Genomic DNA, 18,477 nt, shown 5'->3' on the forward strand with positions numbered 1-18,477 from the left:
AAAAGATCAATCAGACTCTGGTTGTCAGGGAAAATGACGTCTTCATATCTTTAAGTTGCCTGAATGGCTTTGTTGTTCACAATTATGACGCAAAGTAGAGTGTAAAATGAAAGAGAGGCCAGATGGTCAAGTAAGAGGAGGTCAGGGCTGACTGGGGTGAGCTGTTACTAAGTAGTATAGTCTGAGGTCAAAGGTTTTGTCATGCAGCATTCTGGTACCTCGATCTTGGCCCTTAAAGTAAACTTACCTTGGCTCACGTGTTGTAGGAATGAAGTTTCACTACTTACATAATTACATAATAAAAAACACATGCTCAGAGTAAGGAGACCCTGTCTATGCCAAGTCACGTGGAAAATGAGAAGGAGAAGAAACATTTTATTTAGAAGGTGTCCTTCAATCAAAAAAAAAAAATGTTAAAAAAGTAACATCCTTGAAGAAGACCTATACCTGTGCAAGAAACGTCTTTGTTGGTAACCGCAGAAAACCACATTGAAAAACAAAATAATCATATTAAGTGTAGTGGACAGACACAGGTTTACACTCTGATATGGGAGAAGCAGTTAAGTCTTTCACTTTTATCAGGAAAATAGGTGGAAATAGAGAATTGTCTTAAAATATCAAAAGAAAGAAACATCTTTCATAATGTCTCACACAATGGGTACATTATAGTAAAACACTTTTTCTAACTGCCATCTGGTGTCCCTGTAGAAATCAAAAGGTAATGATAATGTCTGTACCCAAAAATGTTGCTATAATGATACAAAGGTCGAAATTTTTACTTTAAAGTCACGTGTCTCGTGCTGCTTGTCGACCTGGTCTTACCTGTACGAGCATCCAGAAGAACTGACTGAGATGGAAATAGTGCGAGAAGAGCGCCAGAGCAGCACAGCTGTCCTCTGAGAACATTCGGCCACGGAAAGCTGACACCAGGAAACAAATCTGTAGAGAGAGGGAAAAAAAAAGAGAAAATACAGATTTAGGATCATTTCCTATTGTGTGTAAATGAGTCTTTCATCTTTTACTGTAAGGAGAAGCAGCAGCAAGTTTTTACTGCAATTACTGTATGCACACCATTTATTCGATTCGGAGATCACATTGACACACACACAGGTGGCATACTTGCAGTGTCAGCAGGTCATATTGCGCATGAGGCCATGCATTTCTTATTTTATAGTTTATACATTTTTAACAGAGACAGCAGGATTCAGATACACCCCCCACCCCCCCGTCCAATGGAGAGCCATCCCATTCTGCAGACCTGTTACATCACCATGCAGCAAGCTATGCAGGCGGAAGCAAAAAAAAAACAAAACAACAAAAACATCAACAACATAAAAAACACTGACAAATATGTTCTTTCATATCGTCCTACACACACACAAAGATTTGCAGAAATGTGTGGGTGCTGCACTTTCCCTCCCCCCCCAAAAAAATAACCGAATAAAGGGCATTGCAGAATCAGAGCAGAAAACAGCTTATGGAAAGTGTGTGTGTGTGTGTGTGTGTGTGTGTGTGTGTGTGTGTGTGTGTGTGTGTGTGTGTGTGTGTGTGTGTGTGTGTGTGTGTGTGTGTGAGAGAGAGAGGTAGGGAGATGGCAAGAGAGAGATAGGAGAGAGAGTTTTGTCGTTGGAAATGCATCAGGGCCAAAATTCAATTTGTAACGGTGGACGCAGGATAGTGTGGAAAACCCATGAGGGCAGCAAAAATACTGCCGCTCTACTGTCCATCAGAGAGCTTCATTAACCTCTGGTGTCAATCCAGCCAGGCGGTTGTTGCATAACCTGCAGCTTTTGGGCCCGCTGCCAGCCAGAGGGAGGGTGAATGGAAGACAGCAGGCACTGAGGGACGTGGGAAGAATGATAAGCTGGTGTCAAATGCTACCGAAACTATACCCACTACAGTCAACAGTCAGGGGTGTACAGTAGAAGACACGGCTTCAGATTATAAAAGAAAGGTGCTCAAGAGTGAATATATTTTATTCTTAAGCAGCATCTCGACCCACATATGCTGTAATCAGGTCAGTCACATAATGCAGACAAGCAAATATCTTTTTCAGATAAGCTTTTTGTATAAAGTTTGCACTACAATACCCATTATACAGGCAGTATAATACCGGTAACAACTTGTGGTTACACCCATTTTCCTTAGCAAGAAAAGTCTCTGTAGCACCCAGGTAAGCAAGGTGAGCCGCTTTCCATATCCATACACGCAGCTTTTATTTGTTTGACATTTTTTGTGCTCCAGTAACTCTTCATAAAGAATGGTGGTAAGAGATAAACCAATCAGATGACACCGTAAACACTGCCTATTTGAGCAGGGTGATGTCAACATCATCGCTCCTCAAATGTCTTTTCGCTTATTTCGCTTTCATTTCCAGATTATTTTAAGCTTTCTTTTCTTCCTCTTTTGTTTTGTTTTCTTTTTGTTCTGTCTTATTTTCTAACGTTTTAAAAAACCTACCAGGGAAACCCAATACAGTCAATCCTGGATTTTCCAGCTCTCACTAACCTCGTCTGCTTCCTCTTGCTGAGTAAGGGGAAAAGTCAAGGCCTTTTTAGAAAAATAAGAATCATGAGTCAGTTCCCATCCATGCTCCAAGCCCTGGAGGGCGTGAGTGGGAGGAATGGCACAGGAGGAAAACTCGTGCCTGAGCAACCTGGACTTGTGCCAGATTCTGAAAGCATTTCAGGTGGCTTGTGGGAACAAGGATTATACATTGGGATTGTGTGTTTTGGGCAGAGTTAGCCTTATTTTGCCAAAGGTGCAGCATGATACACCATATATTGTCTCAAAAGCAAAACAGTGGGGATATTAGCAAGTGAGGGATGCTATACAATATATACTGCAGGACACTGAACACAGTCAAACACTACATAGACGTTTGTTTAACAGGCTCTAATTTTGTGAAATTAAACACAGGTTAAAGAATGTAACAATCACTGAATATCGTTGTAGCTCATCTAGTCCCCTTTAGTGATAATGTGTTTGATCTCATTTAGATTCTGACTGTATTTACCACACATGCAATTATACTGTCAAAGCTGAAACATTTGTCTGGATCTTGACATTGGACGGTTTTTGGCGGAAACATTTACTATAGCCTTCATGACAACCCTTAAGAGGGATTGGATCTACTGTCCCGTGGCGAGAAGCATCACCTGAGGGTAAAGAGGGCTGAAAGGAGATCGTGCAATGACTCCTCGGCAGCTGTCTTTCAGATGTGCATGAACCTGTGTGTTTGTGTCCTACAGCTTGCCCTCAGGTAAGTCTCAGGTGAAAGACACAAACCAGGCGAACCGGTCTGATGAACCATGCTAATAGGTAACAAGGTGGCTCTCGTAAAGATCTGTTTTGATTAGAACTTGTCTGGTCACCACCTGCCTTTTCAAACGGCTCTTAAACAGGCCGCCACATAGACAGGCACACACGCACACACACAGCCACACAGGCAGGAATTTAATAGTGCTTTTTGCCCATTACATAATACTCTATTGTCATTGCTCACTTAGGGCTGGTTAATGTATCACACTTCATGTCAAAGAACTGACATAACAGGGCAGGGCATGCAACTGTACACAAAACCAAAAGCTAGGTTAATTTCATTTTGAAATTTGTTTCAACATGTCATATTTGTCTGTACAGGGACAAACCGGCCCATGCTTCCTGTAACCAGAATTTGGAATCTGTTAATGAAACTACAGGCAATGCTCATTCTGAAACTAAAAGGTGAAATAGGGTGTTGTAAAGATAAGGGAGCTAATTACTGAAATGATAAACAAACTGGATGAAATTCACGAAACACGTGATGCTAACTTTAAGAGCAGAACATGAGGGAGGTGAGACATGGGCAGAGGAGGTTTTATGGCATTTTATGACAGAGGAGAAGGAAACTTCAGATATCTGTAAACAGTTGTTCATATTATTGGCTGATGCAGACTCCATGAGATCATTCTATTGTATGGGAGACGCCAGCGTGTCGTCATTTGCTATGGTCACGTGGTACAAGGCTGCTACTGGTTGGCAAGAACCGGCAGTAACATAACAGCTTGCTACGAGAACGGTATCGGGTTTGAAACAAATACGTAAAGTTATCGCTTTTCATGAATGAAATTGCACATGTATTTACCACAATGGTAATAGCGTGTGTAGTTGTTGGTTGTACGAAGCGTTTTGAGAAGGGATCAGGCTTGAAATTTCACCGAATACCGATGTCAGGAGAGAGAAGATGGCGGTGGCTTCAGCCATCAACAGGAAAAATTGTACCCCAGTAAGCAGCAGAGATCGTGTTTGTGGCTCCCACTTTCTTCAGGTAAACTATTCAACAGTTTAGCATGTTTAGTATGTCCAACTTTGAGCTTATTTACCAAAAGATATTGATTTAGTGTCGCATCCTTCGCGTAAAGCGATCTCTACACTTTCGGTTTGGTTCAGTGTTGTCATGTGTTACCGATCGCTTTTTAGGCGATGAAAGTATACTAAAGACAAATGAAGCATATTCAATAACATCTCCTTAAGCCAGCAGCCTCCTATTTGTAACCATATTTGTTTCTGTATGCGTCTAGCGATCGTTTTTTTAGAATTGTCCTATTTTCGATCACCAATGCTGTGGGTCTGTTACTGTTACATAGAAGCCATACTGCAGACAAAAAAATACAGCAACTTCTTGACGTTTCTTTGACATCTTGTTGAAGATTAACAGAAGATATTTTATTTTTAATTCATAATTTTATATTTTTGGGTGGGTGAACTGCCCAGCAGTGTCAATCAATTAAAAATAAATGCCGGTGAAGGAAATGTCCGGTCACAATGAAGGATCGTCAACCCACCCAGTCTTCAAATTGTAGGGATCTGGCAAGGTTTTACCGTTTCCCTGATATCTCAGCTTACTCATGTATATTTGTCGGGCCTCAGGTGATAAGGATTGAGCATAATCGGACAATTTCACGGAAGGATAGTTAGCATCAGCCATTGTTCCTCTGGTTCCTCTTGCCAACCAGCGCGGTAATCACGTGACTTCGTGACGTCACTGTTTGTAAACACTGGCATCTCCCATAGTCACCTATGGGAATGGAGGGCATCCTTTTATTAAATCAAACTATACCCATTTGTTATTTATTCGTGTTGATCTTGCACCCATTGCCAGATGACAATAGGTGGTTTTTCAGTGCAGAAAGTCATATCATGTGCAAAGTGGTGCCAACATTTACAGCAACAACCCCGTAACAGTGCCAAAACAACAACAAATATACATATAATAACACAACTATAGAGGGTTAGCCCACCTGTGACTGGTGATGTTTGAGTGGAGGCCGCTACTCAGTGAGGGCATTCAGAGGGGCAAAAATGGCATTTGTTGTCCTCTCCAAGTTTAATCTATCAGTATTATAACTTGCACAGCAGTTTTGTAAAGCCACTCAAAAGTATCTATCCAGCAGTAGACAGTTTTTCTCTCCCAGAAAGAGGTTCTACAGGTTTCTTGCAGACCATAACGTTACTGCAGTGGAAAACAGAATTATGATTAAAGCTATTTAAATCAAGCTCTGACACTAACATGGATATGGCTTTAGTGGAAGTTAAGTAGGTATGAGGGTCACTGTGGTTATTGTTAAATCCACTGTGAAAACAACACCAGTATATGCAACCTAGTACAGGACACATTTTAGGTGGCTAATTTGCACATTCCTTCACCCTGGAAATATTTCTGTTACTCTTTGTCACTGTTTCTTATTTATCTTGTTACACTTATTCGCTGCTTCTTATTTATCTTTTTACACTTGGAAACACTTTTAAATTACATGTCACTCTTTCACTGCACTAAAACACCAAAGTCACATTCCTTGTTTATCAAAACCTACTGGGCAATAAAAGCCTTTTTAATTCTGATTCTGATGTCAGCAGTGCAGTAATGGTGACTTGCCACAAGGGTGGTAAGTAGGGTGGGGAGTTGACAGGTGGAGTTTATCAGAGCTCCTGCTACTGCTTTGTCCTTTGTCCTCAGGCCTTTTTTCTTTTGAATAAGACACCAGGAGTCGACCTGTCTAGACCCTCAGGCTACAGACTTATTCAAAGCAGAGACTGGGAGGTGTTGCTGGGACGAGGTGCAGGATCTAAATACATCTCCTGTCTGTGAGGTGTGTGTGCTATGCCTGCTCTTGTATCTGGTAAAACAGGAATCACCAAAGCTCATATACATAATGTTTGGATGCCTGCAAATATAGTACCCCATTAATCAAAGATCAACAAGGTGCCTCATACCTACAAATTGTCCAAAACACCCAGGAAATTGCCACTAAGAAATGATAAACAAACATAGAAAGGACGATACGAAGATGTTGCTGTAGGAGACATAGGCTGTGAAAAGGCTTAGAAAGTTTGTATAAAAACAGAAGAAGAACAGATGTTCTTCCACAGACCTTACCATCAGGTCAAAGACCTTCAGCCTGAACTGTTGGTGCATCCCCTCAGCTCAAGGTCCAATCAGAGAGCTCCCCTTTGTTCAGTGGCCTTGAATCACCCAAGAGACAGTGCGTTCATTGTTGCTGTTGCTTTTGTTCCAGACATTTTGCTGCTTTGGGAATGACTTTACTTCTCTAACGACACGATGTTAGCTTCTTGTGGTATAATAAACAGATCTGAAAGACAGTCAATGCTTGTTTTTCAACCTTATCCCAACAATGGGAAATGATGCAGAAGCTGACAGGAAACAGTCTAATCTAATGGAAATGAAGAGTGTGAGCTCAAAAAAAATGTTTGAAACATGTTACAGTGAAAAACTCCACCAAACAACACGCTGCCATTGACTGTAAGGTCTAATGAAGGAGAGCAGGGAAATGCTGCAACAACAAGCTGCACAGAAGAAACCCTCTATTTTGGTGCAGCTACTTCGTGCTGCTGCTTCTGTTGCAGCTCTCATCCTCCCAGTGAGTTGTGCAGCTGATCGATAGCCCTGTGTGCTGATGCTAAGTGTACGAGTGTGGCTAAAAATAGCATCTGGCCGATGCATTACATCACTGGGGAAGTGGGGTCTGAGCTGTCCGCCTGCCAGACTATCATCTAAACTTGTGTCCAAAACACTTAACCTCCACATCCCCCCACCTCCCTCCCCCAGCCTCCATCATCCCATCTTTTTCGTCTACCCCCAACTCTCTCTCTCTCCATTCTCTGCTCCACCCTTCATCTCATCTCCCCTCCTCCTCTTTCTCCTTCCGTCTCCTTCACCTCCCCCCTTCTCTCCAACAGCTACCGGTCTGATCTAGCTTGCTCCAGCATCAGCCTGCACCCTGGGTGTTTCCTCATATGCCTTTGTTTCGAAAGAGATTGAGAGAAAAGAGAGGCAAAAAGACAAACATGAGGTTATCGTTGCACTGTTTCTTCCCTCAACATTTTCTCACTGAAGTATTGGCTCACAATGAAACCACTGCAGTTCTCCTTTCACTGCCAATCACACCACCTCTCCTCACCCAGAGCTGAGAAATTCAGGCTATTCTAGCAACGTGAGAGAAAAATGTCTAGAATCTCATATTTCTGCGTGTATAAAATACACTCATGACCACTTTTATATGAGTGACTGGCAACGGTATGCGTGTCAGTGTATGTGTGCAAGAATCCCCAGTCTCCTCACGTGTGTTATTTACGTGCTGAAGCACACGGTACAGCCAGTCGAGAGAAACGGGTCACATGGAAACGTCTGATAGCTGGGTTAGTGGGCCAGTGTGTGTGTGGAGACAAACTAGAAGTAAGCAATGTGACTTAACATTTTCTGACAAGACACATGGGGCTGTTAAAATAAATATAAGTGAAGACAAAAGCAGACGAGCCTTAAGCGAATGGAAAATGATTCATTTGTAATGGTGCCAAAAGTCACATTGTACAGTCACTTTGCTCCTGCCTCAACATTTTACAATATTTTCTACATTTTAAGCCGCACTGGACTATTCTCCAACGTAAAGAACATGGGTGATAATGAGCAGCTATCCCAAGCATTTTTATTAGCATGTCCAGTTGCGTAAGATCAGACTGTGGACGTAAAGTTCACTGGTGTTTTGGGTTGAATCTTGGGTTGAAGCAGATTTGCTGAGCCAGCTGTTGGCAAATAAACACCCACCACCCTTTGGTGTGTTATACGTTCAAACAACCACAACATTGCATCTACACTTGCTTACGTGAATACACACTGCAATACTGTAATAGCGTGTCTGTGTGCTTGGGCGAAACTGAGAGGGACGATACCAAGAGCTTTCACCACTATTCCGGGAACAATATTTCCGGAATAAACTATAAGTGGAGAGCTTGCTAGTTTCAGTGGTGTGATCTTGTATGACACGGCAATATGGGACTGTCAGTACTTTGAAGAGTTAGAGACATCAAAAACAAGCTCAAATGCTGTCAAAAACTTTACAGTGTCTTTAGATTTATTATTTTATGTTGACAAAATTTGAAAATCAATGGGGTTGTTTTGTGTACTTGGAACATTCAAACATTTCTGTGCAAATTCTGTATTCCTATTGCATTATATAGACAGGTTGCCAGATCAATGCAGAAATTCAAAAGCAATTGAAACTGTGTTTCAATGAACATCTTCTCATGTGTGCTTAAGTAGAAACCAAATCTAATGGTAATCAATGCTGAACACTCGTCTGTAACAACATTGTAACACATTACTGCTGCTAAAATCACTAATGGCATTACAGTTTCTAATCAGATACAGCTTTGCTTTTAATTTGAGGCAGTTTTGTTTACATTTAGCTTACATTACATTTACCTTAATTCTTTTTGACATTTAGTTCAGCTTTGTTTGTGGCACATTTTTGTGTAGGGCCGTTAACCCTAACAACAACCCTATCCTGTACAGTCATTGTACCTAACTAAAGAGCAAAAAAGAATATCTTGTGTATGTCCTCCATATAAAAACAAGGGTTAATGCTAATACTGTAAATGAGAATATGTAGGGTTATATATTAACTTTCCATTTAGTGACAAGAAGCACCACAGAAATAATGTAATGTAACGTTCCTTCTACAGGGAATAAATAAGTAATGCACTACTTTTTTGATGTGGAATACATGAAGTTTTTAGAGTAACAAAAAAAATCCAATGGTAATAAGGCTCACCGTAAACAGTTCCCATTTCTTTTTTGACAGTCCATTTTTATACTTGCTGTTGCTGCATCTTTTACATCTTTTCCTGCTCCACTCACACAGAGACCAGTGCTAATGCTAACTCCCCCATACAGACCATCTCAGCAGTACCACCTACATGAAGCACATTTAGCTGCATTCCAGCAGGCCTCCTTGTTCTCCCATTCAGACTTTAGTCAAAGGGTGTCAGTGCTGCTGGAAACTGGGAGCTGCTTTAGATCACAACGGGGCGACTTTCAAGAAGCCTCTTGAATTTCCTTCCTCAACATCTGGTGAGAATCAGTCTGCAGACACAGACAGAAAGACTTCTTGCAAGCCACCAGACACACGCGCATTCATGTGCACGCACACAGCTCTAAAAACATTGTAACCAGCTGTTCAGGGTCAGCTCCCTAAACTCACACACTCAATGGGCCTACTCTGCTCTGCCACAAACCGCCGTGTGTGTCCTGTGCTTTAGTGCATGCATGATGTGGGTGTGCTGCAACCCCTAAATAGACTTGTACAGTCTACTGCCGTGGTTTGACCATTAAATAGAGTTGCTTTATGCTGTGCCGGGTAAATAGATGAAATGATAAACAGCAAAACATCATAAAAAGTAGTTATGTTATTCAAAACTGTTGCTATCCAAACTGTTTCTGGTGAAATGAGCCCCATTATCAGATGCAGCTGACTCAATCAGATACCGACGGAGAGAAAGGAGGATTCTGTTCTATGCGATATGCAGCATGCCCAAGAATGCTGATATGAAAAAGATAGTGCCATATGTGTTACATCACAGGGAACCCCAGGCTAATCACAGATCTTTTTTATGGTGAACTGTTGCGTCACTTCCAGATCAGTAGAACTTTCACGGTTCAGCGATCATCAGGACGATAACGGCATGCCTAATCATACTGGTCACAAAGCCTACAGAAACCCACACCGACCTGTCTTAAGGAGCTTCACTCACTTCTGTCCAACAGCCCATCGATCCAGGAAAGCTCCTGTCTGTGAAAATTGGCTGATCTGCAGCAGCCTTCCATGTCTGTCAATAGGCGGCTGTCCGGTCAGTCAATTTGTGAGGAAGCTGCTTGAATTAAGTACATTTATGCTTCTCCTGTTAACACGATCAGCTGTACACTGTGCTTTGGGATCTCGCTGTGTAATTTAGCCTTAATCAGAACCACAGATGCAGTATCATGGATTTGATAATGCCTCGGTCGGCCTATTTATAGCAAACTTAGATGAAATAATCACAATGCTAGGAAGACACTGACGTAACCTTGTTCTTGTAATTCAGCTGTAAACTATTTTGCAATTTTTCCTCTTGCATTAATCTGCTATGGAGGCAGCGAGTTGCTCAAGCATCTCCACGTGTGAATTCATTCAGAGAAAAAGAGATGGAGGACTCAACTCTAACAATTTCCTCCTGTGCGGGAGTTTTTGGAGTGCAATCTAAAAAGGTCTAGTCATAAAAAGAGGTAGAGCTCTGGGGAGTCATTGATCAGGTACTTCATTCACAGCGACTGTTGAACTTGGCTCTGGCTGTGGAGCTACAGTGACCCCTACAGGCTTTTGAAATCGAGAACTGCAGACTCGGCCTGCGTCTGTGGTGCTACGTATGCTACATGGGGTGCAGTGAATTAAATGGGTAATTAAACATATGGACATGCATATTTGAGCATTTGATGCTTCAAACATATGCATGTGTTTCATAACGATGACATCAAGGAGCCGCCTCTGCTTCTTGACGATATCGCAAGGATATTCACAAAAATGTACACACGTGGACAAAATTGTTGGTACCCCTCAGTTAAAGAAGGAAAAACCCACAATTCTCACTGAAATCACTTGAAACTCACAAAAGTAACAATAAATAAAAATTTATTGAAAATTAAATAATCAAAATCAGCCATCACTTTTGAATTGTTGATTAACATAATTATTTAAAAAAACAAACTAATGAAATAGGGCTGGACAAAAATGATGGCACCCATAACTTAATATTTTGTTGCACAACCTTTTGAGGCAATCACTGCAATTAAACGATTTCTGTATTTGTCAATGAGCGTTCTGCAGCTGTCAACAGGTATTTTGGCCCACTCCTCATGAGCAAACAGCTCCAGTTGTCTCAGGTTTGATGGGTGTCTTCTCCAAATGGCATGTTTCAGCTCCTTCCACATATGTTCAACGGGATTCAGATCTGGGCTCATAGAAGGCCACTTCAGAATAGTCCAACGCTTTTCTCTCAGCCATTCTTGAGTGTTTTTGGCTGTGTGTTTTGGATGGTTGTCCTGTTGGAAGACCCATGACCTGCGACTGAGACCAAGCTTTCTGACACTCGGCAGCACATTTCTCTCCAGAATGCCTTGATAGTCTTCAGATTTCATCGTACCTTGCACACTTTCAAGACACCCTGTGCCAGATGCAGCAAAGCAGCCCCAAAACATTACTGAGCCTCCTCCATGTTTCACCGTAGGGACAGTGTTCTTTTCTTCGTATGCTTGGTTTTTGAGTCTATGAACATAGAGTTGATGTGCCTTACCAAAAAGCTCCAGTTTGGTCTCATCTGTCCAAAGGACATTCTCCCAGAAGCTTTGTGGCTTGTCAACATGCATTTTTGCAAATTCCAGTCTGGCTTTTTTATGAGTTTTTTTCAGCAGTGGTGTCCTCCTTGGTCGTCTCCCATGAAGTCCACTTTGGCTCAAACAACGACGAATGGTGCGATCTGACACTGATGTACCTTGGCCTTGGAGTTCACCTTTAATTTCTTTGGAGGTTGCTCTGGGCTCTTTGGATACAATTCCAACGATCCGTCTCTTCAATTTGTCATCAATTTTCCTCTTGCGGCCACGTCCAGGGAGGTTGGCTACTGTCCCGTGGGTCTTGAACTTCTGAATAATATGAGCCACTGTTGTCACAGGAACTTCAAGCTGTTTAGAGATGGTCTTATAGCCTTTACCTTTAAGATGTTTGTCTATCATTTTTTTTCGGATGTCCTGGGACAATTCTCTCCTTCGCTTTCTGTTGTCCATGTTCAGTGTGGTACACACCTTTTCACCAAACAGCAGGGTGACTACTTGTCTCCCTTTAAATAGGCAGACTGACTGATTATGAGTTTGGAAACACCTGTGATGTCAATTAAATGACACACCTGAGTTAATCATGTCACTCTGGTCAAATAGTTTTCAATCTTTTATAGAGGTACCATCATTTTTGTCCAGGCCTGTTTCATTAGTTTGTTTTTTTAAATAATTATGTTAATCAACAATTCAAAAGTAATGGCTGTTTTTGATTATTTAATTTTCAATACATTTTTATTTATTGTTACTTTTGTGAGTTTCAAGTGATTTCAGAGAGAATTGTGGGTTTTTCCTTCTTTAACTGAGGGGTACCAACAATTTTGTCCACGTGTGTATGTACGTGTCCATCTGGCCATTCCTGATTTATGTTCAATGGTTTTATAGCTTAAAAAATGATATTTTCCAGCAATCAGAATATAATCTGCTGTTGTCATCATCTTAAATTCTATTTAATAAAAATCACACTCAGGAAAAGACTGAGATTAAAGAAAAGCTAAAAACAAATTGACAAAGCAGACTGATTACAATTTGCTGATAAGAGCAGGGACAAAGGACCTTATTATAGCTGCAGCTCTCTTCAATTACACCATATGCCATTTCCTTCCTCCGTTCAACATTTCATGATTCACTGAGGAAGTTAGGCGGTTCTCATTTTCTATTTCAGGCCATTAAGCTAGCATCACAGAGCTTACTCTATCACACTTGCTCTCTCTTTCTCTATGATGGTGTGTTATCCAGCCATGAAGGAGGGCTTTAAATGGCTTTAACACTTAGTGCATACCATGTTTAAAACAGACAGCATTCACATTAATATTCTCTGTCAAAGCAAAACCTCATGATCAGTCCAACCTCGACAATCGGGGAAAACATCAGGATAGAATGGCAGCGTCACTGACCTCGACAGATTCAGGGTATGCACTTCTCCAAACCTCCGAGGTTCACTCAACTCTGCACATAAAGCTCTGCCAAGACACACTGTCAAGTTCCAAAAATAGAACAGGATACCGGGGACTTTGACAACTGTAGGCTCCCACTTTGTTTATCATTCACAATGTCAGCAGCCCTGTTTGATGAGTCCCAGATTACAAACGGAATGACCCCACAGAATTAGGTAAAAGGTAAATGTCAGTGCAGGGACAGTCTAGAAAGTACAGCACTAAGCCGATCACTAATGATTATCATGTCTTTGTAAATACTCTTTCATTTTGCCAGTTCTTTCACTACACTTTGGCCTTAAATATTTAATGACCTTGCATAATATTACAGGATTGACAGCAGCTGTTAAATGATACAGACTCTTGACTTAACTCGCTACAAGTGATTTCATACACAGATACTGACCCCTTGGTTGTATTATCTTTATCTGATGAAGCAGGCATTGAATGAAAAGTCAGTGTGTTGCAGCTCAACGGAATTAAAAGGTCATGAGTTACATTTTAATTTCTCTAATTTGAGATTAAAGATGAAATTAACTTTCTATATTACAGCGAATGAGTATTTATGACCTTTTCACAGTGACTTGTTGACTTGTGTCTCACAGCTTCTAACTATAGAGCCATGCTGTACTAGAACAGATGTTTGCTGTTATTTTTTTGGAAATACAGGGAAGTCCGAGTGTTTCTGGGGTCATCAGCTGTTAGGACAACTCACGCTTAAAAATTGTGCAACTTCCAGAGTCCACAAGGTCAGAGTCTGGGTGGCACAGCAGATGGGTAAAGGACCAGTAGCATTGCTGCATTTAACACCGCACTTGTAGACATAAAACACCAGCTATGACGGGTGCAGAAAGATACACAAACATAATTGCTTTAAACCAATGCAAAGGCATAGTGAGCTGTACTTAATGCAACATAATGCAACATGATCAAGCAGTAAGCCGTTTTCTGCAGACAGGTGGGAGTGTTCAGTCTGCACACAAGAAGATGAACAGGCTAACAACCGACGAGAGAACGTGTGCCATGTGAAATGGTATTATTGCCTGTGCAAAATGTCGACACCTTCAGAGGTTCTTGTAGTTAAAAGCCAGACTGCTTGGTGTTAAGTCAGAAGGCGTATTTACAGTAAACAAACTACAAACTGAGCAGGGCATAGACTATAACAAATCGAAAGTTGGCAAGTAGTTAGAGGTGAGTGCAAAAAATAAATGCATAAAAGAAAATACAAGCTGTCAAAATATTCCACTGTTGAAAAGAAGGCCCCACAGGGCAGCTTTAAAGATTAATTGTCATGTCATTGTTGATGATATTATTTAGTCTGTAACCAGTTTAGGGAAAAGCAGCCTTTGAAAACACTGTCTCGGGTCAAACTGATGAGTCACAGGATGTGCCGAGCCACTTTCACAGACAGAGAAGGAGAGGGAAAGGCAGAGTAGAAAAAGAGCCTTTTGTAATGTCCCAGCTCCCAGCTTAGCCAAGCAGCAGCCAGAATGATGAAGTGGACAGAGAACAGAAAGAGGGAAATTACTCGATAGTTTGAGGTTGAGAAGGAAAAAATCAGAAGAGCAGAAAAAAATGTGAAAGTAAAACATTCAAATGATGACATGAAAGAGCAAAAAATAAAAAAAATGGCAATCAGTGTGCATAGCTTAGCCTCCTTTTATAAGCAGGGAAGAGAGACAAGGTCATGATGAAAGAGAGAGAAAAGAAAGATGCTGAATTTAACAGAGGTGGATCGAATGAAGTGGAGGAGGAGGGCAACACTAGGCACTAGGTGTTGGACTGGCCAGCGGAGTGTAATGCGAGTCTCCCAAGTGGCCGTCTTCACCTCTCCACTGTGACGGCCCTGACTGCTATTTTATACCCCTCCATCACCTGCCTCCCATTAGCTCAGGCTGACAGACAGCAGAGAGATTAGAATTGCGTTAAAATCTGATCATGGATGTTCCGTATACTTTGTCTTGCTGTCCAGGCTATTTTTTGTACTTCTCTAATCCTGCATGTTATTGAAAATACTAACAGTCTGGCTACTTTTTATTCAATCTTGTTTCTTCAACCAGGATGATTTGCATGTTATCTATCTAATCTATCCAATAGTGGAAAGGGATTTTCTCCTTGGAATCTGTCAAAAAAAAACCTGTCGAGGAAGGCAAGACTTTTTGTAAGGAGCTGGTCCTCAGTTTATGTTTCTCTATGCAAAATATCAATGTCAACTGACTTCAATGACATCATATAACTTAAATGCAAAGAAAATACACTGATTAAAAAGCATTAAGAGAAGAAACCTTTAGCAGAGTGTTGATGGGCAGAGGAAAAAGCAAACACTATGTTTCCTTCTCATTCTTTCCCCTTTTTTTTCCCTTTTCTCATTTTGTTTTCAAACTCTTGTGGTCAGAAGCATAAAAAATGATAAGACAGGCATGCTGTGTGACGTCAACCAGAAACGTAGACACACGCACAGACACACACACACGAAACCTCTCTTTGTTTATTGATGTAACAACTGATTAGTCATGATGGGAACAGATAAACTTCCTCAGGATAAGCAGAGTCACTCGGTTGATTTAGGGGACTTGTGTTGATATTACGTTCTCAAGACAGGAACACGGTAATGTCTTGGATTGCACAATAACACATCTCCCCTCCTGGTGAGCTGAGAAACTTGCATGCGTGCGTTCAAAACCTAACCCCCACCCTTGTGCTTGTGCACGCTGACGACAGACGAGAACTTTTAGGAATCCTGACGGCAATCAGAAAGCTTCTGTATTCTGCCCAGAGACAGGAAGTGATGGTGGTGGGTGTTGTTTGAGGGGAAAAGAGGTTAGCGGCGTGTTTATGTGCAAGTGTTTGTGGATTTAAGAGCAGACCTCTGAATGCTGGATTTGGTCCCAGAGCTAACAGGAAATCCTTTATAACCAGGACTAAGAGTCACCTAAACACCTCCCAGACACTGAAATAAAACACTGGGACCACTTTACTGGGTGTGTGGGAATGGCTTTCTGGGACGTGGACGGTCATTTCATCACAATGGATGAGAAATTAAATTGTGTTTTGTTTGCAATAGAGAGGGAGATTAGCTTTTCCTTTCCCACATCGCTACCTGGATACGTGTGTTTGAGCACACACACATTTACTTCCCATTGTGTATTTGACAAGGCACAAGTTTTCTATAAGGAATATAACTCTTCTGTTGATAAAAAATTAGGGATACTAACATATTAATGATTACTTTCAATAGAGTAGATTTGCAATAACACATCTCTGATTATGTCAAACTGTCATTTCCAGTTTGCCAAATGATGCGACATCCACTGTAACTGCTTTGACACGTCTTCACCATCAGTTTGGAGTCATGTCCTGTTAGAAAATATTATTTCCTTCTCTTTCTGAAAGCTATTTGTCCATGGCCCAAGGTAGCCTCTACTTTTTTGTCTGAAATTTATGGCAAAGGGATGAATTTAAATGGGATGCTAAAGTCCCCGTGGAGCTAACGGATGAGAAAAAGAGAGGGCAGAGGCGAAATAAAAAGAGAAATGACACCATCAGCAATCTACTTGTGTTTTAAAGGCAGCATCTAAAAAAGTATTCATTGTGACCTTTTTCCAGCGTCATTGATTTATGTTTTAGTAATATTAATGCTGACTTGTGGAAAAAAAAAAATGGTGAAAAGATGAAATACACAAAAAGGTTTCTGAAGTTACACACTCCAATGACAGCAAGAAAACTGACAAGACATATTGGAGAAAGTTTGAAAAGTGTATTAAAGTGTATCATTTTTACTGTCTTCCATTGTTCGAGATACATATAGAAATATATCAGCAGCGACAGCATTATAATTTGCTTATATAAAGACTGCACTTTAATACTCAGTGATTTAATGCTAGTTATTCACTGAATTTATTGTCTGATCACCCAAAATAACAACAAGCACAAATTCCTAACCATAAGACCTGGAGTGACAGGACTTTCTCCTCTGTTGCCATCATCCTTTAAAATTCATCAAAATTCATTTGTCACTAACCTGTCCACATTTAAAAACTCAAAACTCACCTTTAAAGAACTGCTTTCAATGTTTGATTTTGTGCCTCTGTTTGTCTAATGCGCCGTTAGAGCGTTCTCTATTTTTAAAGTATTTACATTATTCTGCCCATCTTCAAGTGTTTTGAAAAGCGCTCTCCAAATTGAAAAAAACAAAAAGCAACTAGAAGTACCACTGTCCTTACTTGAGCTTTTACCTTTTGGATATAAATGTCAACACTTCATCATAATTCTTTTATTAGATGTTTGTGTCACAGTTAGCAATGGAATTTTTAGAGTTACCACCAAAAACTTTTCTGAGATTACAATGACCTCTGGCCACTGAATTCTAATCAGCTCATCCTTGGGTTCCAGTAATTCGGTGCCAGATGCAATGAAACTCCTTCCAGATGTTCCTCCGATGTTGTGCTTACAAGAATAGGACAATGGGAAGTCACGGTAACCTTGACCTTTGACCACCAAAATCTAATCTGCTTCAGTCCAAGGGCAGGCTAAAATTAGAGAAATTCCCTCAAGGTGTTTCCGATATATTGCCTTCACACGAATGTCTCCAGCTTTGCTTTTGTTGGCACGGAGACATACAAATTAAACATACTCATATGTGACCAATACTTTCATAATACATGAGTAAATTTCCACTCAGAGTCGAGTGGTCTTGCTTCTGGGAAGACAAAACTGCTGTTGGAGGTTGACACTGTACAACCTCTAATGTGACAAAGGACACGTGTACACACACACAAACAAGATTACAATTGTTCAGCATGAGTCCACTCTCCCTGGAGGTGGATAGGAAAAATCATTATTTTCTCTCAGTAGGAAGTCTGACGTCTGTATCCTCGGCAGTGGCCTTTGTCTGTCGCCTTGTGTATGTCTGGATACTGACACAGATCAGGTCCGTCCTGTCTGACCCTCCGACAACTTCAACAAGGTTCTAGTCTGAAATACAGTTCATATCTACCTAAAGTTATCGATATATATATCTAAGACGATGAAGTGAGTTTTACCCCCTGTTTAAGATGAATTTTAAACATTTGGACACACAGCACTCGCAATATGCTGAAGGAATTTATAGAAATATTACACTGACTTGATCTTTGGCTAACACAGGCATGTTGGAGTCTGTCCCAGCTGACTTAGGGCGAAGGCCGGGGACACCCTGGACAGGTCACCAGTCTATCACATGGCTACACGTAGAGACAAACAATCACACTCACACTTATGGACAGTTTAGAATTATCAATTAACCTCAGCATTTTTGTTGGACTGTACGAGGAAGTCAGAGTACCCGGAGAAAACCCACAC

General features: G+C 41.0%; 1 protein-coding gene across 1 annotated transcript in view; it reads right to left on the reverse strand.

Annotated features, from left to right (window-relative positions):
* adgrv1 (adhesion G protein-coupled receptor V1) overlaps window positions 1–18,477 on the reverse strand; it is a 124,190-nt gene that overhangs the window by 34,710 nt on the left and 71,003 nt on the right. Inside the window, exon 89 of the mRNA XM_051950765.1 lies at window positions 823–939. Coding sequence (XP_051806725.1) covers window positions 823–939 — 117 coding nt within the window. The remainder of the gene's footprint in view (window positions 1–822; window positions 940–18,477) is intronic.

Source organism: Acanthochromis polyacanthus, chromosome 7 (genome assembly GCF_021347895.1).
Source record: "Acanthochromis polyacanthus isolate Apoly-LR-REF ecotype Palm Island chromosome 7, KAUST_Apoly_ChrSc, whole genome shotgun sequence".
In the NCBI taxonomy this organism is placed as follows: Eukaryota; Metazoa; Chordata; class Actinopteri; family Pomacentridae; genus Acanthochromis; species Acanthochromis polyacanthus.